Below are 24,637 nucleotides of genomic sequence, written 5' to 3'. Positions count from 1 at the left end.
GAAATGTTTATCTCATCACCCAATTAATTTTTCTTGATATTATTCATGTGATGATATGAAATTATGTATGAAATACTCATGATATTATGTTGATGCATACAAATGAGAATTTATGATTTGTATATCGGATTGAATCATTGTTGTAAAAGAAAAAGGAAATTGTTAGCTTGCACATTGCAAAAGAGAACAAAAATATAAGCTAGCTTGAATGATAAAACATGAGATTGTTTATAAAATTTATTATTCTCATAAATTGAAATAAAAGGAAATTAATTGTGTCATTGTATTGTTATTCCCCTCTTTTTGCCAATGACAAAGGGGGAGAATGAATTACTAGTATGCATCTCTAAAGATAAAAATTACTCACTTACACTTCTCAAAAGAGAAGAAAGAATGATGCTATCTTGTGAATTTTGCTAAGTTACATATTTCAAGAAAATGCAAAAATGATGCTATCTTGTACATTTCAAAAAACTTGCTAGTTTGAATATCGTAAAGAAAAGCAAATATGTCAACTTGCACATCCTTAAATTTACTAGCTTACAAATTGCATGATGATAAAAATGAAGATTATGTTTATTATGCAATGATTTGAACTTGTATGTCCAAACACTTAAAAGTTACAATTCTCCTTTTTGTTGATGACAAAAAGGGAGAAGTATGATCATGTTATGCATGATGACGTATTACAAATATTCATAATGAAATTTGCAATGACTTGAATTCAGCTTGAATTCAAGGTTCTATGAATATAACATATTGATAGAAGGAGTTAAGGTTAACTCCGTCATCAATTGGTTGTCAGCATCAAAAAGGGAGAGATTGTTGAATCTCGTATTTTGATGATGAAACAAATTGATAGTATTTATGATTTGATCTGTGTTTTGAGTGATGCAGGATGCTTCGATCAGGATAAGATAATTAAAACAGGAAGAATCATGTTGGGCCGGAGGAAAACATGTTAGAAGATTGAACGTCGGGGCAGAGGATTGGTCGACGTATCGATAAAAGGCTTCGGGCTATGGATTCCGACATCGGGCCAAGAAGAGCAGATATTGCGCCAAGGATATCGGAGTTACGGAGTCAACTGGCCGATTGGGCAATGGGTTACAAGAGAGGACGATGCGCCAAAGAATCGGACGAAGCGTCGATTGACCAATGACATGTCAAACAACATGATTCAAGTTTAGTAATAATTGTCTAGATCGAAGTGTATTTTACATGTTCAAGATTAACTACGATAGCAAGGCATGAAGCAAAATGAAGTCCTAGAGTCAAGGATGTGATTTCGTTGGGAGTTCGAGAGTTCGTCGGAAGTTCGGACGTTCATCGGAAGTTCTGTAGGAACTAGCTGAGAAGTCTTGGAGCTTGCTAGAGAAGCTTGTCGGAACTCGCCAAGAAGATCGTCGTGAAGTTTAGGAGCTTGCCGGGAGTCTGTTGAAACATTGCCGAGAGATCGTTGGAAGTTCGTTGGAAGATCACCGGAAGCTCGTTGGAAGAAACTAGACTTACGGACTTGTTTAGCTTAGGAAATGTCTTAGATTTCGTAGTTAGCACAAAATTGGGTTTGGATTTAGGCCAACTCAATTAGAGGTCAGTTAGGCCCATGTAAGGACTGTATTAGGCCCAATGAAAGGCTCAAACAATGCCCCAAGAGGTGACACTATCGTGGCACAATCTCCGAGACTGTGTTAGGCGATGGTACTGCCAGGCTAGGCGGTGGAACTGCCCCTGGCAGCATTCCAAGTAGTGGTACCACCTAGTGGTAGGTTGCCAAGCAGTGGTACCACCAGACTAGGCGATGGTACCGCCCAATGTAGTGTCAGTGTCATACTGACACAAGCGATGGTACTGCCCAACACAGGCGATGGTACCACTCATACCTAGGAAACCCAGGATGAGATGTTTTTAGGCTCTAAGTTTGAATCAACTTGAGGCCTATAAATACCCCTCTTATCTCTAGTTAAGATACACAATCATAGAGAATTTAAAGAGGGAAAAACACTATTGTAATCTCTTGTGAGAATCTTCCTCTTCTAGTCTAAGTGTTAGAATAGTTTGAGAGAGGAGTGAGTGCTTGTAAGGGTTGTCTCCTAAACCCAGTAAAAGGAAAAGAGGGGTGTAAGAAGGAGGTTGATCTTCACCTATTAAAGGAAGATTAATAGTGGATGCCGGTGGCCTCGACGGAAGAAGAATCGACGAAGTAGATGTAGGTCATGACGACCGAACCACTCTAAAATCTAGTTTTCATTTTGTTCTGAGCAATTTACTTTATTGCAAACCATTTTACTTGCTTATTGCCTTCAATAAATTTATAAATATGGTTTCAAGTTAAGAATTTCTGAGTTCGGTTTTTATCGTATGAAAAGTTTTCGGAACCGAAGTATTTTACTACTTCACTAATTTACCCCCCCGCCCCTTAGTGTCGACTCTTTTCCTAATTATTTTTTAGTAATTTATATTTCTTACCAACTAATTTAGATCATCATATAAATCATAAAAAGTATTTAGCAATTCATCATAAGATAAATAAGTTTTAATTGAGTCACTTACCTTATCGTTGAAGGCCAGTAGAGCGTAGTTTGCCACCTCATCTTCATTGGTTTGCTCCTCATTTTCGGATGTACTCGATTCATCCCAAGTCACTTTTAGTGCTTTCTTCTTCTTAGCCAGTTTCTTCTTCTTCATTAGTTGATGATATTTACTTTTGAAGCGCCCTAGCTTCTTGCATTTGTAGCAGATGATTATGTCCTTTTCGAGTTCATTTTTGTTCTTATTATCTTGTTTTACAATATTTGTTTTATTTCTTTTTATGAATTTTTTAAATTTTCTTATGAGAAGTGCCAAGTCATCGTCATCATCACTTGAGCTTTCGCTCAAGTGGCCTTCTTTAGTTCTAAGTGTTATATCCTTCCTGCTCTTTGGAAGGTTGTTCTCATGTTCATTATGTGCCTTACAAGTTATTTCATAAGTCATTAATAGCCCTATAAGTTCTTCAAATAGAAAATTATTCAAGTCCTTTGTTTCTTGGATTGTAGTTATTTTTGGATCCCAACTTTTTGGGAGAGACCTTAAATCTTATTAATAAGTTCAAGATTAGTAGAACTTTTACCAAGAGCTTTTAAACCAATATTCGTAGAACGGGTGTACATATCACCAATAATTTTACTTGGTTTCATTCTAAACAATTCATAACTGTATACCAAAAGATTAATTTTGGACTCTTTAACTCTATTTGTGTCTTTATATGTAACTTCGAGTATGTGCCAAATATTATGTATTGTTTCACAAGTAAAAACATGATTAAATTTGTTTTTGTCTAAAGAGAAAAACAAGACATTCATCGCTTTTGCATTTAAAAAAAAATTTTCATCTATAAATCATTCCATTCGTTTATTGGTTTAGAAGATTTTTTAAAACCACTTTCAATGACACTCCATAAGTTAAAATCCATGAAAATCAAGAAAATCCACATACATATTTTTCAATAAGTGTAATCCGTCCCGCTAAACATAGGAGAATGAGTGATAGAGTGACACTCTTGATTACCAATAAATATCATTTAATCTCTGACACAGGAGTGTCTAATTTGTTACAATCTGTTCATATGGACTATGCTGATAATATGATATTTTTTTTAGCCAATAATATTGCCACATAATCTTTAGCTCAGCCTACTCAAATAAGATAGTTCATCAGCATATTCCCTGCACAAAGGAATACATTAATGGAGTTGGTTGGCAGTTGTAAAGCTGTATCATGGTGCTTTTCTTCATGGCTAAGGAATACATTAATGGAGTTGGTTGGCGGCTGTAAAACACTTAATTTCGAAATTCCCTATGCATGAAGGGTTGTTTAATGCACTAGTATTTATTTTGGGGTTTAGGGCTTAGAAAGGACTTTAGAAATTGAGGATATTGGCAGAAGCTCTCTTGGAGTGCTCTTTTGAACTTTGTATCTCTTGGATGCGTCCTTGAGTGGTGAGTCTTTTGCTTTCAGTTATGTATCCTTATTTATTATCATTAGGGTAGTGATCTTCTGTATCCCTTTTGATTTTAAATTTGGTGGTGAGCTATTTTTTTATTTTTATCGAAGTTTTATCAAGAGTTCGTTCCTTGTCTTATGTGACATTTTCTATCTAAACAACTGTTCTATTCGGTTTTTCTTTCGAAATCCATTCTGCATTTTTACCCTCCTCGGTATCAGTTTGGTATTAGAGCTAAAGGCTAGAGATCATGGCAAGGCGGAATGGAAAAGATGTAGTTGGTGAAGGTAGTGACCATGAAGATGACGTTAAGTCGTTGAGGCTGCAGCTACGAAAATTGCTGCATAGCCTACAAGAAAAAAATGAAATAATCGACGAACTTCAAAGTAGACACAACCAGCATGAAAATGATGCTCGAGAGTTTACTTCTGATGATGATACACCTCATCTTCCAAGGGAGTCGAGAAGATGTCGGAGAAGAAATGGAGTCCAAGATGAGTGGCAGAATAAATATAACCTCAGATTAGATATTCCAGAATTTGAAGGTAAAATAGATGTTGATGACTTTATTGATTGGCTTAATACAGTAGAAAGAATTTTCGATTTTCATGAACCACGAGAACAAAAGAAGGTCAAACTTGTGGCACTCAAACTCTAGCGGAATGCATCTTTTTGGTGGGAAAATCTGAAGAAACAAAGAGAACGTGAGGGGAAGAGTAAGATCGTTACATGGGAGAAAATGAAAAGGGAGCTGAAGAGAAAATATTTACCTTATAATTATAGGCAAGAGATCTTTCTCAAAATATATGATTTCAAGCAAAAAGATCTTAGTGTGGAGGAGTACACTGCAGAATTCGATAATTTGATGTTAAAAGAAGAACTTGTGGAACCGAAAGAGCAAACAATTGTAAGATACTTAGGAGGTCTGAAGTATGAGATTGCTAAAGTTATTCAGCTACAGCCATATTGGTCTTTAAATGATATGAGCAAGCTGGCATTAAAAGTTGAAAAGCAACAGAAGTTTGAAAAGAGTTTTTGGTATGGCTCAAAAGAAGGCTACACAAAAGGAGGAAGTTTCAAGCCTATTGTCCAAAGCAAGATGATATCAAAGATGCAAGAAAAGGGTGAAGAATCTACTGGCAGTAAAAAAACACCTAATTCTTCTACCCCAAGTGGCCAAAAATGCTTTAAACGTCATGGTTTTGGGCATATTACTTCAGATTGTCTAAATAGGAGGATTATAACTTTGGTTGAAGATCATAGTGATGGAGGAGAAGATGAAGCTGAGGACGAACCAAAATATGATAATGATGAGGAAGAGATTACTTATGTTGATCATGGTTTGTCTATTGTATTGCAACATAGTTTACAAGTGTCTTATGTGGTCGACGATGAAAGTTGGGTAAGAAAAAATGTGTTTCACACTAAATACACTTCTCTTGGCAAAGTGTGCTTAGTGATCATCGACAGCGGCAGCTTTGAGAATGTGGTATCTTTGGAGATGGTACAGAAGCTAAAGTTGGATACCATCCCTCATCCACATCCATACCAGTTATGTTGGCTACAAAAAGGAAATGACATCAATGTAACCAAAAGATGTTTAGTTTCATTTTCTATTGGCAAGTATTATAAAGATGAAGTATGGTGTGATGTTGCTCCTATGGATGCTTATCATTTGCTGTTGGGAAGACCTTAGCATTATGATAGAAGAGTGTTGTATGATGGCTACAAACATACTTATTCTTTTAAGGTGAATGGAAAAAAGATTATTTTAGCTCCATTACAACCATCCGAAATCAGTACACCAAAGAAGAAAGTTAGCGCTTTTATGTCCTATGGTGAATGCAAAGATGAATTAGACAAGGGAGGTCATGTTATGGCTTTAGTAGTAGTTGAGGAAAATGAACAACATAAGGAGACACCAATAATCATGAAATAAATGCTGGAAGAGTTTGAAGATGTTATACCAGAAGAGATTCCACATGGCCTTCCACCCTTGAGAGATATCCAACATCACATTGATCTTATTTCGGGGGCTGTTCTACCTAATAAGGCAGCATATAGAATGAGTCCCAAGGAGCATGAAGAACTTCAAAGGCAAGTTGATGAATTGGTTAAAAAAGGGTTAATCCGAGAGAGCATGAGTCCTTGTGCGGTTCCAACCTTATTAGTGCCTAAGAAGGATAGTTCTTGGAGAATGTGTGTGGACAGTCACACTATCAACAAAATCACAGTGGACTATCGCTTTCCTATTCCAAGGTTAGATGATTTACTTGATCAATTGTGTGGTGCTTGTATTTTCTCAAAAATTGATTTGAGGAGTGGCTATCACCAAATAAGAATGAGGCCCAGAGATGAGTGAAAAATAGCATTTAAAACTAGAGAATGCTTATATGAATGGTTGGTTATGCCATTTGGGCTATCTAATACTCCTAGTACCTTCATGAGATTTATGAATCATATACTTAAGCCATGCATTGGAATATTTGTTGTAGTTTATTTTGACGATATATTAGTGTACAACAAGAGCGAAGATGAGCATATGAATCATTTGAAAGAGATCTTTCTTATTTTGAGGCATCAAAAGCTTTATGCTAATCTAAATAAGTGTGATTTCTTTACTTCTAGTGTGGTGTTTCTGGGGTATGTTGTTTCAAAAGATGGAATCATGATGGATCAAAGTAAGGTAGAGCCTATTCTCAGTTGGCCAACACCTGCTTTATTGCATGATGTGAGGAGTTTCCATGTCTTAACTTCGTTTTACAGAAGATTTATCAAGGGTTTCAGGTCTATTATTGCTCCAATCACCGAATGTCTGAAATGTGATAAATTCAAATGGACTAGTGAAGCTAACGATGCTTTTGAGCTTTTGAAAAGAAAGGTTACTGAAGCTCCTATCTTAGTTCTACCAAATTTTCATAATGTGTTTGAAGTTGAATGTGATGCATCTAATGCGGGAATTGGTGCTGTTTTGAGTCAAGACGGAAAGCCCATTGCATTTTTTAGTGAAAAGCTGAATGATACGAGAAAGAAATACTCTACTTATGATAAGGAGTTTTATGCGATTTATCGAGCTTTGTCTCATTGGAATCAATATCTTCTTGGTCAAGTCATTTGTTCTATATTCTGATCATGAGGCATTAAAGTTCATTAATCACCAACACAAGCTAAACAAGAGGCATGGAGCTTGGGTGGAGTTTTTACAATCTTACAACTTTACAATCAAGCACAAATCTGGTGTTCAAAATGTAGTTGCTGATGCATTGAGCAGAAAGCATTCTTTATTATCAGCAATGGAAGTCAAAGTGGTTGGATTTGAAACATTCAAAGATCTATATGAGAATAATGTGGATTTCGGCTCGATATGGCAGAATTGTAAATCAGGTTCCTTTCAATAATTTTTTTATCTTTGATGGTTTTCTTTTTCGAGCTAATGCTTTGTGTGTTCCATCTTGTTCTTTGAGACAAGTAATTTTAGCTGAAGCTCATGGTGGTGTTTTTGGAGGACATTTCGGTAGGGACAAGACTCTAGCTCTTATTCAATCAAATTTCTATTGGCCTAAAATGTTCAGAGATGTGGATAGACATGTGAAGCAATGTCGATTGTGTCATTTGGCAAAATCAAGAAGTCAAAATTCTGGTTTGTACACTCTATTACCAGTGCCAAATGCTCCATGGGAGGATGTGAGTCTTGATTTCATTTTGGGATTGCCAAGAACTCAAAGGAACAAGGATTCTATCATGGTTGTTGTTGATAAATTTTTAAAAATGTCTCACTTTGTTCCATGCAATAAATCGAATGATGCATCTCATATTGCTGATTTATATTTTAAAGAGATTGTTAAATTGTATGGTATTCCAAGAACTATGGTGTCTGATAGAGATTCAAAATTTGTTAGTCATTTTTGGAGAACTCTTTGAAGGAAGCTGGGTACTTCTTTGAAGTTCAGCAGCTCCCATCATCCATAAACCGATGGGCAAACTGAGGTAACAAACAGAAGCTTGGGAAATTTGTTTAGAAGCTATGTTGGCAAGAATATTAAACAGTGGGATGTCATTCTTCCACAAATTGAGTTTGCCTACAATCGTTCTATGCATCATAGTATTGGTAAGAGTCCTTTTGAGGTAGTTTATGGTTCTAATCCTGCTGGTCCTTTGGACTTAATCCCTCATTCTACAACAAAGCAATTTAGTGGAGATGCTGATGAAAGAGCTAAGCAGATAAAGAAGCTGCATGAGGGTGTGAAAGCAACCATTGAGAAACAAAATGAGAGGTACATGCAAGCTGCTAACAAACACAGAAAACATGTGGAGTTTAATGCAGGTGATTTGGTCTGGATTTATCTAAGGAAGGAGAGGTTTTCGCTAGGCAAATTTGGAAAACTAAAACCAAAGGCTGATAGTCCATTCAAGGTGCTTAAGAAAATTGGCAAAAATGCTTATGAGATTGAGCTACCTAAAGATTATGGAGTATCCCCAACATTTAATGTGGCTGATTTAAGTCTTTTTTATAATCATGATGATGAAACAAACAAGGACTTAAGGATAAGTCTTTTTCAACCAGGGGAGATTAACACGGGAGTGTCTAATTTGCTACAATCTGTTCATATGGACCATGCTGATAATATGATATTTTTTCAGCTAATAATATTGCCACATAATCTTCAACTCAGTCTACTCAGATAAGACAGCTCATCAGCATATTCCCTGCATAAAGGAATACATTAATGGAGTTGGTTGGCAGCTGTAAAGCTGTATCTTGGTGCTTTTCTTGATAGCTAAGGAATACATTAATGGAGTTGGTTGGCAGTTGTAAAGCACTTAATTTTGAAATTCCCTATGCATGAAGGGTTGTTTCATGCACTAGTATTTATTTTGGGGTTTAGGGCTTAGAAAGGACTTTATAAACTGAGGATATTGGTAGAAGCTCTCTTGGAGTGCTCTTTTAAACTCTGTATCTCTTGGATGCGTCCTTGAGTGGTGAGTCTTTTGCTTTCAGTTATGTATCCTTGTTTATTATCATTAGGGTGGTGATCTTCTGTATCCCTTTTGATTTTAAACTTGGTGGTAAGCTATTTTTTTATTTTTATCAAAGTTTCATCAAGAGTTTGTTCCTTGTTTTCTATGATATTTTCTATCTGAACAACTGTTCTATTTGGTTTTTCTTTCGAAATCCATTCTGCATTTTTACCCTCCCCGGTATCAATCTCTCTTTGGTACTAAACTAATTGAGAGAAACTTGGCTCTGATACTGGCTCTGATACTAATTGTTAGGATCATAGTGACACTAGGGGGGTGGGTGAATTAGTGCTTTCAAAAAAATTTGACGATTTTAAAATTTTCATTCAATAAAAATGGATATCAAAAGTATGCTTAACTTAGAGTAAGTGTAATAAGCAATTAAATCAGTAAGCAATGAGAGTAAACGACTCAAAGAAAAACTCATACCGGATTTATAGTGGTTTGGTCGTTGTGACCTACATTCACTTCTGATTCCTTCTCCGTCGAGACTACCAGCTTCTACTAATGATCTTCTTTCAATGGGCGAAGACCAACTATCCTTGTTACAACTCTTTCTCCTTTTTATAGGTTTAGGAGAAAACCTTTGCAAGTCCCACACCTCTCTTAAACAAAATTTTAAACTTTTTAAGAAGATGAGGGGAACTCTCAACACTTTTCAAGATTACAAATTTGATTCACTAGAGTTTTAGTTCACTCTTTCTTATGTCAGCAGGGATAAGTGAGATATTTATAAGCTCCAAATGACTTCAAAAATAAAGTAAAAAATTTAAATTTCTATGTCTTCCGAGTACGGGCGGTACCTCCGCTTGGTAAAGCCTCGGAGACGGGGATCTGGCGGTACTACTGCTAGCCTGGCAATACCACCACTTGCCAGCATTAATGCCGATAGTACCACCGCTCAATCTGGGCAGTACTACCACCTAACAGTTTGGAAAATTGTGCTCTTAGCTTTTCCAACTCATAGGTGGTTCCACCGCTAGTTTGGTAATGCCATCGCCTGACCCAATCTATGAATCACTATTTTGAGCCTCCAAATGAGCCTAAATTAGTCTCAATTTAGGCCCAATAAGCCCTTAATTGAGTTAGTATTGTTACACTTGAATCTAAGTTAATTAAGACCCAAAACTACGACGATCGTAATTTAAACGATTAGAAAACATAGAATCTTATGTTGTTCAGCATATCATTGGTTCATCCAAACTCTCGATGCATCATGTTCTCCTTCAACGTATTGCTTAATCCATCCATATGTTAACTCATACAACGTCCGATCTTGACACAATGTCCGATTCTTCTGGCCCAATGCTTGATCTTCGACTTCGGTCCAACATTTGATTCTTGTACTTCAATTGTTTTATCTTTTCATAATCGAAATTAGTCCTGCATCACTTTTATTAAATTATGAATTAGATCATAAACTCATTAATTGATTTCATTATCAAAATTCGAAATTCAATAATTAAGATTCAAGTATAAAAAATGAGAGTAAAATATTATTAAATACTATTCCGTAAGCCTTCAAATAATTATATATATATATTTATTTATTTATTTCTCTTTTAATCTCTTTCTCTCTTCTATCTCCTCAAACCTTGATTGCGACAAAAAAAATTTCTCCCAACAATTATCAACTCCTCGTTATCGTGCTCCAGCCACTTGCCAACAGGACTTGGAATACTAATTGCATTCAGTGCAGCTACCACAAAAATAAATAAAATAAAAAGGGACAGCACGAAAAGGGGATAAAATTGCACATCACCAGTTAAATTCCCAATCGTACAAGATACTAGATTGAGTACATTTTGCCAAGCTCCAAACTTAATTTACATAAAACAAGCTCAATGAAAGTAGCACCGTGGCACTCCTCAAATCGAACATCGAACACCAAGTTAATCGGTAATATCTACAACCTATATGTCAGCTCACTCAAACATCTTCTATCACAGTAAAATTACAGCACAACAGTTACGCCCTATGGTAGCAGCATAGTGTACGTTCTTTCTACAGCTAGAGTAGCACTCTTCTTCTCTAACTCCAAGAGTTGAGCTGTAGATCCAACGTACGTCTTAAGCCCCTGCAGAAGTGTCCAAAATATATCTAATTTATGGAATCTTAATCCAATTAATTTTAGGTCAATGTAAGAAGCAAAATACATAAAAAAAAAGAAAGTTCTAAAGCTTGTACCGGTGACCTTCAAGTTAGAGTTGGAGACTCGGGTTCTGAACCGCTGATAGACGTGAATGTGGACAAGGAATCATCTTTGGGTGGAGCAATAAAGTTTAGTGGCGTGGTTGACAACCGCCTCATCTCTTTGAAGTAGCCACTATGGCGACCGGAATATGAGCGTGGTATGAGAAGCTCCGGGGTCGCACTTCCAGCCGAGAGCCGTCGTGGCACAGGGGTCATGAAACCATTCCCTTTTCCATTGAAACTATACCCACTTAGCTTTCTGTTCAAGCTGTTGCTCCTCTTTGGGAATGGCTTGGAACCAAAAACTGCTTCTTTCTCTGTGAGCAGTAGAGTTTGCAGTTTCTTCTGATCCTACAACAAATAAGATGATGATAGATTGATTTCTTATAGGTAGCAGTGGAAGATGTAAGGTAATTTAGCAAGGAACAGCTACCCACCCTGTCTCTTCTTTTCTCTTCTTCCTTTTGTTGCCTTGTAAGCTTATACTCCTCAAGCATGGATACCAAACGAACCTGGAGTTCAAGGTGGCATCTTTAGTCGACAGCCAATCCGATGAAGAAAGGATGATTGAACAAAAAGCCCGTTTACAAAAATAAACAGAAACTTTCACTCACCCCATCATACAGAAAAGGTTTATTTTTCTCATCTTCCCAGGTAAAAGTTTTACTTATAAGATTGTCCACCAAAGCTGACAAATATCTTCGGTCAGGAATAAGTATATGATTAAAGGTACTCGTGGTTTAGGGTGTGTCATGAGAATACCTGGAATTTTGATAATAGTGATCCTTGCCTTCTCTGCACGTTTCAGGTTTATGTGACCACCTCTTCCACAACTGTACCTGTTCTCATCCTGCATGCGTACAGGACAGGAAGGGTTGCATTCAGAAAATCATAGCTTAGGAATTGTGAAGTTAAAATTTTCATCGTCACAAAGGAACAGTTGTATGTTGACAAAGCAATGTAATTGTTGCTACTAACAGTTAGGAGAAGCCACAAAAATGTGATTGTTATGGATTTTATCTTCAAATATTGATACCTGGTTGTACTGTTCAAGCCAATTTTCTTCTTCACAAGTAGCAAGCCATTTGCTTATTCTATCCATAATCTCTTTCCTACTTATGGATTCTTCTTTTACCTTCAATATTTGTGCCTCGATATTGGCCAAAAGTTCAGAAGGATCTACAAGCCCTGGAATACAAAAGATATCACATATTGTGAAATCTCAATAACACTTTCTCTAAAAATTAATGAAATAGAAGAATTGCCATAGTACTCTCAATGCTTGTGCCTAAAGAATTTGAATCACACCAGAATCAATCAATGCAGCTGTTTTCTCTGTTGCCATGCTTGTATCGGGTTCAATATGTGCTCTTCTACATTCCTCTTCCAGTTCTAACCTTCTCTTTAAGACAAGTTCTTTCATTTTGCTAGCTTTTAGTTTAGTCAGCTTATTGACTTCAACTTCTGCCTGTCAAACACATCGTGCAGATAAAACAAACTACTTCTATTGTTCAAGGGTAATATCTCTAAGCTTCATCAACTGTCAGACCTGCTCAATTGTTTTATGCGAGAGTAAACCACTGTGTGTAATTTCATGTTCTGGTGACTCAAGGATGCAAGCTAATCTTTCAAAATGCTTTCTCTCTTGTTCAGGTGAACCCATTAACTTCCATAACGCGAACAATGATTTCATAGTTTCCCGCAGCTACAGATAAAAAACTGTTATGATACCAAGTATAGGAACCAAAATGAATAGAGAAAATCTTGAAAGGCAACAATTTGTACTAACCTTCTGAAGTTGAATCTTCTTTTCTGCTTTTAGCTTTAGGATAGCTAGAGCAAGACCTTCCAATGTTTTATTGCTAATATTTGTAGATTGCCCTGGACTAGTCTCATGCAAACTTGGGTGTACTTCTACTACTATCTTCCTAAAATCCAGTCCAAGCACACCACATAGAGAATGCACCTCGTTTACATATTCCAGAACTTTATGAAGGCGATCAGACTTGAAGGTAGAAAATGTTGGAAATTATCAGTACATTTATCAAATCTTATGCATATAAATATAGGAAGTATTGTGCTCAGCATATTTGTGAAAATTAAGAATTTAAAATACAAGGTATTCATACACACTTATAAACGAGCAGAACCATAATAACTTTGGAGCAAGGGACTAGATGCAAAGTATTGAAGGGTTAACAAAGCATGGGAGAAGAAATAAGTGAAAAAGCAATTCTAGGCCAGCAAAGTAAACATTTAATTTTTGGTTGATATTTTTGGTCAGAGAATAATTCTTGGAGATACCTTCACAGAATCCTTGGAAGGTAAAGGCAAATAGTTAGTATTGTGAAATTCTTTAAGAAAGTCAATAGTCAAATAGGACTAAATTGAAACTAGATAAGTAAATTGTTCTTGAAATTATTCCTAATGTTGGAAAAATCAGGCATGAATGGATCTCTCTACCTATATGTTCATTCTCGGTTTTGAGGATACTGAAAAGTGGTGCCTATTTACCTGACATCAAAATCTTTCTTTTCAGAATTCAATCTCTATTACTTGTTTCAGAATAAAGCACACAATTGGTGCTACATTTAATAAACTACAATTTTATTGTCAACAAATTATGCACCTCACATCTGTTCAACTATCACGGGAGAGAGTTCAAAATCTCTCTCCAAATATGAATGCTTTCAATTGCTATCTCCTTACCTTACATATTCAGACCAAGGTGCCATGACTAGTATGCCGTGGTTACAATTGTTAGTAACATGTATTTATAGAAGCTCCAATGCTCCTAATTCAAAGTGGAGGAGAATTCAATTTCAATTCCTTTTCATACTTAAAAAGAAGTACCTTCTCTTTCTGGAGTGCACGAAGTTGTTCATGCTGTTCATTAAGCTTCCTCATGGAGAGATCATGTTCATCTACAATGGCAAGACTTGTCATAGCATCATGCTGATGTTCATGTTCCCTTATCTCAGCAGTGATCTTCTCAATCTGTAATCTCACATCAGCAAAATTTTTTATCCTCTCCTCTTTCTTTATTCTTAGATTTTCTAAAATAGGTGTAACAGAAGCTAGTTGCTCCTTCAGTGATGCTGGTTTCTTGTCTTTCTGCAAGCAATCATGACATGATTTACCTATTAGTAAATTGACATACATTGCACCAACAAAAACTGAAGCAAATTTGAAAATTTTGAAGTCAGGTTATGTATGTTGCACCCAAAAATTCTTGCCTGCAATAGCTTAAGGGTTAAAGAAGAGAAGGTGAATAAATGTATAACGGTGATGGTAAAATAAAGCCAGTTCTAATGGTAACCTTCTCATTCCAATCATGAAAGGAAGCTACAGCATTTATAACTGCATACAAACTTATTTTCATGTCATTATAATGTCCAAAAGCCAGTTAACAATCCGGAAAGGAGACTGTTGGCATTGTGTATTACATGAAAACTTAAACATAATATAAATTCTTAAAAGAGGTTAATAACTTTATTCATAAGAAAGTAGCACTAAAGAATCATATACAAAAAAACTTTATATTGATCTGACGACAAGCCATGATGTATTGCCAATAGATATCAAATATTAAGTCAAGGAATCCAGAAAACACCAGCCATTACATACGCATATTCTTGAAAATTGACTTATACAGCAGGTTAATTTTATTGACATTGCTTCTCAATTGAACATTATCTTGTGGTCAAGTTGATATGGAAATGGAGAAAGGTGAATAATTGAAGCACTTATGGCACAATACTCCTGACCATTTTCCTGACTGTAAGATTCACAAAAATTCTGGATTCCCTGAGGAAGGCTGAATATCCCGCATAGTTTAACGTGCATTTTCAAAGGTGAACAATTTTAAATGATTAACAGCACCAAATGGAATAGGTAGAATCCTTTCCTGCAAACAATGTAATACATATTGTATAATAACCACAAATTTCTAAGATAACATGTTAATAGTCATTATATTTTTATAGAATCATATTGAACCAAAATAAACAAAGCATCTCATGTCCACAAGTATAATTTCTTTCAAGAATTTTAGTACCAGAATGAAACTTTTTTGAAAGAATTTGTAAAATACTATATTTTTAACAACATGCCATACAGGTAATCTGCAGAGGCAAATTAAAACAACAAGCTGTGAACAAAATAAGTGTGCTTTAATTGCAAACGCAATGAGTGATTAACTGTCTAACGGAATCAAGCTACTTAATATAATAGCAAAAATATAGTTTTCAGTTTCTGGCCTATGGATATATTTTTTACAAGTATTTGATACAAACTCTGGCATTAGAACTTTGAAAAGACCAAGAGAGGCACCAGGTTCATCTGTTTGCTTGTTTAGTCAAATAGCATGAGGCCTGAAAGCTGACAGCTGATACACACAGCTAAAATGCTCACAGATAAAAAGAAATGAATTCATTGATAGTGGAAGAACTAACCTTAGAGTTCATGTCATTCAAGAAGAAGCATAAATTAGCAATAATCCATGTGTTTGCATGAGAAAAGCCAACAAAGGAACAAAAGTATGAGTTGTAAATTCAAAAAAACAAGCTAGTCTACATATGGATATTCTATCTGACTCATTGGATTATAAGAAGGGTTATGCATAACCTTCTAGTGCGAGATGATTGAGGAAATGAAGGCTAACATAAAAAGAATTTCACGGTTAACAATTCACAGTGTTGAAGAACAGAAGATTTTCCTCTTTTGTGGCACAACTGTCACGAACGGTCATCGCATACTCACAACAACTCTGTTCAACGAACCGTTCATCGCTCTCATCTACATGTACAGCTGCTTGGCAGTATGTTTTGGCTTAGTTTTAAGTCATTTTGCTTGTAAAAATATAAGTTCAAATAATTTACGGCGCTAAAGTATGACCACTCACCGAATCAAGCAAAACAGCCCCAAAATAGCTCCGTTTTCGTATACCACGAGCTGTTTTCTGCAGCCCACTACTGCACGCGAAAGGTCAGCCATCTCAGCACCCTAGAACTACCCGAGTGGCACCATGGGGGATGGGGCTTCGGTATAGTGCCAAGCGTTGAACAATCTTTTACAAGTTCGCATGTTACCTTGACGGGAACTTGTTGTCGCGCCCGGCACTCGATAAGCAGTTGTTTGTGGACTTGCAGCTATTCGTTCAACCCTCTAAAGTCCTTGTTTTCCCCCTCTCCTTCTTTTCTCTTGTGCACGCAAGGTGCTTGCTGAATTTCTTGTAAAGCTTCCCCTTTTCGTGAGACATCGGGACTTGTCCATCGCTCGTTCTTCGAACTAATCAACTTTCTCTTTTATAGGTCCTTCGGGACCTACGAGAGGTTGCAAGTGGGCTGATCTTTATGGACGTAAATCGCAAGGGCGAAGCGCGACTTAGGCAACGCAAGCTAAGTTCGCATCTTTGCCGTAAGGGTGCCTCGCGACTTAGGCAACGCAAGCTAAGTTCGCGTCTTTGCCGCAAGGGTGCCTCACGACTTAGGCAATTCCAGCTAAGTCCATGATATTGTGGTATCAAAGCGAGCAAGCACTTCGAGCGAGTAGCGAAGGAACTTCGCAACTTCGCCATGGCAAAACATTGTGGCGAATCAAGCAAAACGGGGCAAGCCGAACCCTTGCCCCAAGCAGCCGCAGGTGGGCTGCAAGTACACACTCACTCTTATGCTATTGGAGGCGCTCAGGAGGAGCATGGCAGCAAACATGATGAGCGAGAAGTTGGCTGCTCTTCGTGAGCAGAGAAGGCACAATCTGGAGTACCAACCAGGAAAAAGAGTCATAAGGAGAGACTCACAACGGCGGAAACCAGCTTGGATGTTCCTGAAGCGAGCTTGGAGGAACTCTACCATAGCCAACGAAGGCTTATTGGGGTAGAAAGCTCCAAGAAGAAGCGGAGTCCAGGATCGACAAGGTTGAGGCCCTAGTCGACCGATTGTCAGATGACACCAAAGACTCCGTGCAACACCTGCAGGAAGTTGTGGCGGAACTCACTTCAATAGTGACCATGCTCACAAGAGCACCAAATGCGGGAGGAAGCAACACCCGCGTTGCGCCGCCACAAAACTCAAGGGCACTTGAGCCTCATGGTTATGGAGGAGCCAGAGATGCCAAAGAGCTTGAGAATTTCTTGTTCGACATGGAACAATACTTTCGAGCTACGAGGCCTGATTCTAAAGAAACCAAAGTTTCTATAACAACAATATATCTGAACGAAGATGCAAAACTTTGGTGGTAAACTTGTTGGGAGGAGATCCAACAAGGTTGGTGTCGAGTGACACATGGGAGGACCTGAAGCGGGAGTTGAGAACTCAGTTCCTACCGGAGAACACAGAGTTCATCGCAAGAAGGAAGTTGAGAAAACTCTGGCAAAATACTTCTATTCAAGACTACATGAAGCAATTTTCTGCGCTAATGCTGGACATACAAGACATGTTTGAGAAGGATAAGCTGTTCAGCTTCCTCGATTGTTTGAAGCTATGGGCTCAACAAGAACTACATCGAAGGAATGTCACCGATGTGATCGGGGCAATTGCTGCCGCAGAAAGGCTCACCGACTTTGTTTCCTCCAAAGACCCAGGAAAAAGGAAACAATCTTCAAGCGATCGCCTTCCGAAATATTCTCGAGGGAAGGAGCTTGGGGGCGAACAAAGGAAGAAGAGTTCCCACAAAGGGCCAAGCCCAAAAGGTAAGACCCCGAAACTTGGCAGATGCTTCTTGTGCGGAGGGCCGCACTTGGTGAGGGAGTGCCCACAAAAATAGGCACTCAATGCTTTAACAACTTCCATCCACACCCCCCGATCGGACAAGGGCAAGGCTGTCACTCTTAGTTCAAGTAGTTCTAAATCCAACAGCGACGATGAGGAGTCACAAGGACCCCGGATGGGAGCAATGCGTTTATTGAATGCCATGCGGGGTCAAGTGGGGGAGAACACAAAGATAAGGCTATAAAAAGCAAGAAGTGGCGAGATGATGTACGTAGACATTAAGCTCAATGGCCAAATGACCCGTGCAATGGTGGACACGGGCGCTATCCACAATTTTATTACTGATCGAGAAGCAAAGAGACTTGGGCTGATCTTGGAGAAGAGCCCAAGTCGAATGAAGGCGGTGAACTCAGAGGCCAGGCAAATCTCCGGTTGGCAAAGAGAGTTCCCATCAAGATCGGAACATGGAGCGGGAGCACAAACATGATGGCGGTGTCACTAGATGACTTCCAAGTGATTCTTGGAATGGAATTTATGCACGCAGCAAAGTTGGTGCCAATACCGTTCCTTAACTCCCTATATGTGATGGGAGGTGACGACCCCTGTGTGGTTCCCATCTCTCGAAGAGGAACCAGGGAACCCCAATATATATTGGCATTACAACTAAAGAAAGGGGTACAAAAAGGTGAATTAACATTTGTGGCTGCTATGAAGCTAGAGCCACTCGACGAGAAGGTCATTCATGAACCTGCTGTAGTGGCGAACATCCTGAAAGAGTTCACTGACGTTATGCCACCCGAGTTGCCGAAGACTCTTCCGCTACGCAGAGGCGTGGATCATAACATCGAGCTGGAGCCATGAGTGAAACCTCTAGCGAGACCACCCTACTATATGCCCCCGCTAGAGTTGGCAAAACTCAGAAAACAGTTATGTGAACTACTAAGCGGTGATCTCATCCACAGTTCTAAAGCACCATTCGAAGCTCCAGTTCTCTTCCAAAAGAAACAAGATGGGAGTCTCCGACTATGCGTCGATTACCGAGCCCTCAACAAAGTGACGATAAAGAATAAATATCCCATCACGCTCATCACGGACTTATTTGACCAATTGGGCAAAGCCAAGTATTTATCAAAACTCGACCTTCGGTCGGGGTATTGGCAGGTGCGTATTGCTGAAGGCGATAAAGCGAAGACTATCTACATGACCAGGTATGGAGCGTTTGAGTTCTTAGTGATGCCTTTCGGCTTAACCAACGCTCCGGCCACATTTTGCACTCTCATGAACCAGATATTCAAGGAGTATTTGGATAAGTTCGTGGTCGTCTACTTAGACGATATCGTCGTCTACAATCAAACACTCGAGGAGTATGTCAAATACCTTCGAACAATTTTCAAGGTTCTCAGGGAGAACACTTTGTTCGTGAAAAGGGAGAAATGTTACTTTGCTCAAACAGAGATCTTATTCTTAGGGCATGGAATCGGTGATGACTCCATTCAGATGGATAAATTGAAGGTGTAAGCGATTCCGAAATAGTAAACTCCAAAGAAGGTGCTAAAGTTGAGATCCTTCCTTAGCTTCGTCAACTACTATCGACGCTTCATAGTGGGATATTCGAAGTGTGTAACTCCACTATCGGAGTTGCTGAAGAAGGAGCAGCCTTGGAGGTGGTCTGATAAATATGAAACTGCATTTCAAGATCTGAAGGCTGCTGTGTTGGAAGAACCAGTGCTCAAATTGCTGGACTATGGGGAGCCTTTCGAAGTACTCATGCAGGAGGGTCATCCAGTGGCCTACGAGAGCCGTAAACTCAACGAGACTGAGCGGCGGTATCCGGTGCACGAGAAGGAGATGACAACATCGGTTTGAGCTATTTCCAAACTCAGAAGAAACTTTCCCCAAAGCAAGCACGATGGTAGGACTTCTTAGCTAAGTTTAATATGGCAATAGAGTATAAGCCCGGAAAGGCAAATGTCATGACCGATGTATTGAGTCAGAAAGTGGAGCGAGTGAATGCTGTATAATTGGAGGACAGAGGCCAAGCAAGTCAGTTGCACTCCAACTTCCTTTCCAGGATCAGGGATGGTCTATACAATAATCCCCAGGTAGTAACCCTGATGCACCTCATTAAAGAAGGCAAGGAACAACAGTTTTGGGTCCAAGAGGGACTCATTTACACTAAAGGGAATAGGGTTTATGTTCCTCAAGTGAACAATCCGAGGCGTGAACTCTTAAGAGAGTGTCACGATTCCCTTTGGGCTGGACACCCAAGCATTCATAGAACCTTGGCTCTCGTGGAAAGGGCCTTCTATTGACCAAAGATGGGGACTAATGTGGAGGAATATGTTCGAACATGCCTCATTTGCCAACAAGACAAGGTGGAGCAATAGAAGTCGGTGGGACTTTTGGAGCCGTTGCCCATACCAGAAAGGTCGTGGGAGAGCATTTCCTTGGACTTCATATCAAGCTTGCCCGCAATAGGGAGACTCGGATCGATACTCGTGGTGGTCGATCGATTTTCAAAATATGCAACTTTCATTGCTGCTCCCCTACACTGATCAATAGAGGAGGCGGCCAAGCTGATGATGAACGATGTGGTGAAGTATTGGGAACTCCCACACAATATCATCAGTGACCGAGATGCTCAGTTCCTGGGACGATTCTGGACTAAGCTATTCAAATTATTGGGGTCCAAGTTATACTTCTCCACAAGCCTCCACCCCCAGACGGATAGCCAAACCGAAAGGATAAACTCGCTCATAAAGCAATATCTTCGGCACTACGTGAGTGCCAACCAATGAGATTGGGTGAAGTTGTTGGATATTACCCAATTCTCCTACAACTTGCAGCAGAGCTTTGCGTCCAACAAGAGCCCCTTCGAGATCATTACAGGGTAATAACCGTCAACTCCTCATACCATGGCAATCGGATATACTGGGAGTAGTCCGTCAGCCTACCACTTCGTAAAGGAGTGGCACTGAAATACAGATATTGTATGGGCTTACTTGGAGAAGGCGACAAAAAGGATGAAGAAGTGGGCAGACTTAGGAAGGCGACCGCAAGAGTTCAAGGTCGGTGATTTGGTGTTGGTAAAGCTCCAACCAGCATTACTCTAATTCTTTAGGAACAAAGTACACAAAGGATTGGTGCGCAAGTATGAAGGGCCCTTCCCAATTATCAACAGGGTGGGCAATGTCTCCTACAAGTTGCAGCTGCCAGCGTAGTTCAAAATTCACAATGTTCTTCACACCAGCAACCTAAAAGCCTACCACTTGGATCCGCAAGATGCTTCCCAAAGTGTTCCAACTCGGTTACCCCCCACCAGAGTCTCCTACGAGAAGCGAGTTGAAACTATTTTAGCGGATCGCAAGATAAAGCTACCCAATGGAGCTGAGCAGACCGAGTACTTGGTAAAGTGGCGAAAGCTTTTCTGAACTGAAGCTAGTTGGGAGCCCGAAGATGCCCTACGATATGAAGAAACAATTATCAACAACTACCAATAAGCATCGACGAGGGCGTCGACAGTTTGAGTGGGGGAGAATGTCACGAACGGTAGTCGCGCACCTGCAACAACTTCGTTCAATGAACCGTTTGTCGCTCTTATCTACATGAATAGCTGCTTTACAACATGTTGCTTTACAACATGTTTTGGCTTAATTTTTAGTCCTTTTGCTTATAAAAATGTAAGTTCGAACAAGTTACAGCGCTACAGTGCGGCCACTCACCAAACCGAGCAAAACAGCCCTAAAATAGCTCCGTTTTCGTGTGTCATGGGCTGTTTTCCATAGCCCATTACTGCACGTGAAACATCAGCCATCTCAGCATCTTGGAACCACTCGGGTGGCACCATGGGGAATAGTGTCGGGCATTAAATAATCTTTCGCAAGTTCGCACGTTACCTTAACGGGAACTTGTTGTCACACCCGGCACCCGATGAGCAGCTGTTTGTAGACTTGCAACTGTTCGTTCAACCCTCTAAAGTCCTTGTTTTCACTCTCTCCCTCTTTTCTCTTGTGCACGTAAGGTGCTCGCTAAATTGCTTGTAAAGCTTTCCCTTTTCGTGAGACGTCAGGACTTATCCTTCGCTCGTTCTTCGAACTAATCAACTTTTTCGTTTACGGGTCCTTCGGGACCTACGAGAGGTTGCAAGTGGGCTAATCTTTGTAGACACAAATCGTAAGGGTAAAGCGCGACTTAGGCAACGCAAGCTAAGTTCGTGTCTTTGCCGCAAGGGTGCCTCGCAACTTAGGCAACGCAAGCTAAGTTCGCGTCTTTGCTGTAAGAGTGCCTCACGACTTAGGCAATTCCAGCTAAGTCCGTGACACAACGGAAGCCAAAGCATGGACCATTAGAATCCAATTAAACAAAGCATACAATTTGATCCCAATAATGCATCCTAACATAAATCTTTCTACAGTTACCAAAAGTCATGACCTCCAAATTAAGCAAACTAAAAACAATGGTTGGTTTAAATCATGTAGATATACCCATCAAGCAAGTGGTCATTTTATCAATACCGGAGATAGAGAAAATTGAGGCTTGGACGGTTTGGTTCACATTGTCAACATTTACTTATAGACAAGTATACAAAACAGAAAGACTGTTGAACCAACAAATCAGAACTATGCAGTCATGTGTGCATGCAGAAGCTTAGCAGATCATGTCTACTAGTTACTTGATTTGAAATTGCATATAAACCACTTCGAGTATGTTTTAGTTGAACTGATACAGCATACCGTTGAATGAACTGTATGTTCCCCAAGGGAGGCTACAAGAGCTGCAATCTCTGCTTCTTTGGCAGTGACAGACTGATGAAGTTGTGCCTTCGCCTTGCTGGCTTCATCAACCTTTCTCGTGTATATTTCCAAGCACTCTTTTTCAATCTCCAACAGCATTTGTTCTTTGTCTGCCTCACTCTCCCCAATCTCTTCCCTGATGTGCTGTTCTCCAGCAATTAGAAAACATAAACATAAAGTGACACCTTAAGTTCTGAAGATTGAACTGTAATGTTGTTCTTTCGGAAGAAGAAAAAAGGTACAAAAATTTTATGCTTGGATCATATTTCCATTCGCCTTATATATATATACATATATATATATATATATGTATATATATACATGTATATATATGTATATATATATATATGTATATGTATATATATACATGTATATATATGTATATATATACATATATATACATGTATATATATACATATATATATATACATATAATATGTATAAATATAATATATATATACAAATATATACATATATATACACATATATATACATATATATACACATATATATACATATATACACATATATATACATATATACACATATATATACATATATACACATATATATACATATACACACACACACATATATATATATATATATATATATATATATATATATATATATATATATATATATATATATATATATATATATAGCCGATAAAATGTAAAAATAACTTACATAATCCAGACTTCAGCAAGTTGTAATTTCTCTTCTAATTTTAGATAAAATGATACATCTCAACATTATATTACAATATATCATTAGACTGGCTTTAAAATGCTAAGATATATCTATAAGTTAACTAGTTTTTTTTTTTTTTTTTTGGTGGAATCCGTAATTACAGATCATAACAGAAAAACCATTTTGCCTGAGAACTGATTACTGTAAAGGCTAAAGATGCTACTATACCTTCAAATGTACATGTAATTCCAGAAACAATTAAAAGAGAACGACCAATAACATTGCTAATTGGAACTCAAGCCTATGTCTCAATTTCAACCATAATTACAAAAAGAGAGAAGAAAGAACCTTAAGCTCATTGAGCAGAGCACCGCAGCTCCTCACCATTCCAACAGAAATCCCCACCATTCCCTCACCTGCCTCCAAACCAAAGCAACAAGAAGGCGAAGAAGAAGCAGAAGGGGCAATAACGAGCAAATCAGTCTTCTCTCAGACCCTTGGAAAAGAGAAACTAACAAGCACATAAGTCCACGGAGAGCGTGAGAGAAGGAAAAAGGACTTTTGGAAGCAAATATAGAACAGAAAGAGTTGAGGACAACTGGAAGGTGCCATTCCTTTCTCTTTTTTTTTGCAGGGTCCTTCGCTCAATTTCCTATTCCTCGCTTTACGACTTCTTGGGATTGCGACGAGAGTTTCGAGAATCCCTATGGAGGAGCATCCGCTCTTAAAGCTTGAATGAAGTGCCAAAGAAGCAGATCAGCGAAAGAGAAAAAGGAGGGCAACGAATGGAAAAAATTATGCCGAAAAGAGAGGATTTGCTTGAGAGGCTTCAGGACACTATTTTGGGGAGAGATCAGCGTGGACGTCTGGAACAAGAAAAGGGAAAGAGAGGTTTCTGAGGAGGTTGGTAGAGAGGAGTTGCTGTGAAGTACAACGGAAGCAAGAGAGAGAGAGAGAGAGAGAGAGAGAGTGGCGAGGCACAAAACTTTGGAAGCCCAAAGACAAAATAGTGATTGTTTTAGATTCATTGAGCTGATCAAGGCGAACAGGATGGTAAACCGATGGAGTTATCTGCTACAGTGAGTGAATACTGCAAAGGGCCTGACATGTGCTGCTGTTTCTTTGTATCCTCGTTGGTCCAAACGGATGCGGGAGGCCTCTTCAGGGGAATCTTTTCATATCCTTCTTCGTGGGTAACTTCTCAATTAGGACACGTGAGTTCGTGAGTGACCGCCAACTTGAAG

The 24,637-nt window shown here is 38.8% G+C and overlaps 1 protein-coding gene across 3 annotated transcripts; it reads right to left on the bottom strand.

The window, feature by feature from the left end:
* Positions 1 to 10,769: 10,769 nt before the first annotated feature.
* LOC135676623 (65-kDa microtubule-associated protein 6-like) lies at positions 10,770 to 24,406 on the bottom strand. 3 transcript variants are annotated; one of them, XM_065188004.1, is made up of 12 exons: positions 23,742 to 24,406; positions 22,641 to 22,844; positions 14,051 to 14,311; positions 12,987 to 13,202; positions 12,747 to 12,902; positions 12,506 to 12,665; positions 12,234 to 12,385; positions 11,960 to 12,047; positions 11,812 to 11,885; positions 11,635 to 11,709; positions 11,199 to 11,548; positions 10,770 to 11,081 (listed from the first exon to the last, which is right to left on the bottom strand). In XM_065188004.1, exons 1-11 carry the CDS (start codon positions 23,799 to 23,801, stop codon positions 11,201 to 11,203), a joined length of 1,794 nt encoding a protein of 597 aa, XP_065044076.1. In that variant the 5' UTR covers positions 23,802 to 24,406; the 3' UTR covers positions 10,770 to 11,081; positions 11,199 to 11,200. The 3 variants fall into 3 exon arrangements, with proteins under 3 accessions (XP_065044076.1, XP_065044075.1, XP_065044077.1); XM_065188003.1 differs by having other exon boundaries at positions 11,192 to 11,548; positions 23,742 to 24,405; XM_065188005.1 differs by having other exon boundaries at positions 11,192 to 11,548; positions 22,641 to 22,836; positions 23,742 to 24,405.
* Between the last annotated feature and the right edge of the window lie 231 nt (positions 24,407 to 24,637).

This window comes from Musa acuminata, chromosome BXJ1-6 (assembly GCF_036884655.1).
Source record: "Musa acuminata AAA Group cultivar baxijiao chromosome BXJ1-6, Cavendish_Baxijiao_AAA, whole genome shotgun sequence".
Classification (NCBI taxonomy): domain Eukaryota; kingdom Viridiplantae; phylum Streptophyta; class Magnoliopsida; order Zingiberales; family Musaceae; genus Musa; species Musa acuminata.
Note: the sequence above shows the minus strand (reverse complement) of the source record. Positions and strands in the feature narration are given on the sequence as shown.

Coding starts and splice junctions, on each gene's coding strand:
- LOC135676623 (XM_065188004.1), bottom strand. CDS start 23,801: ATGGTGGGGATTTCTGTTGGAATGGTGAGGAGCTGCGGTGCTCTGCTC. Junction 13,203..14,050: donor GTGCACTCCAGAAAGAGAAG/GTACTTCTTTTT, acceptor TCTACCTTCAAG/TCTGATCGCCTTCATAAAGT. Junction 12,666..12,746: donor CGCATAAAACAATTGAGCAG/GTCTGACAGTTG, acceptor TGTGTTTGACAG/GCAGAAGTTGAAGTCAATAA.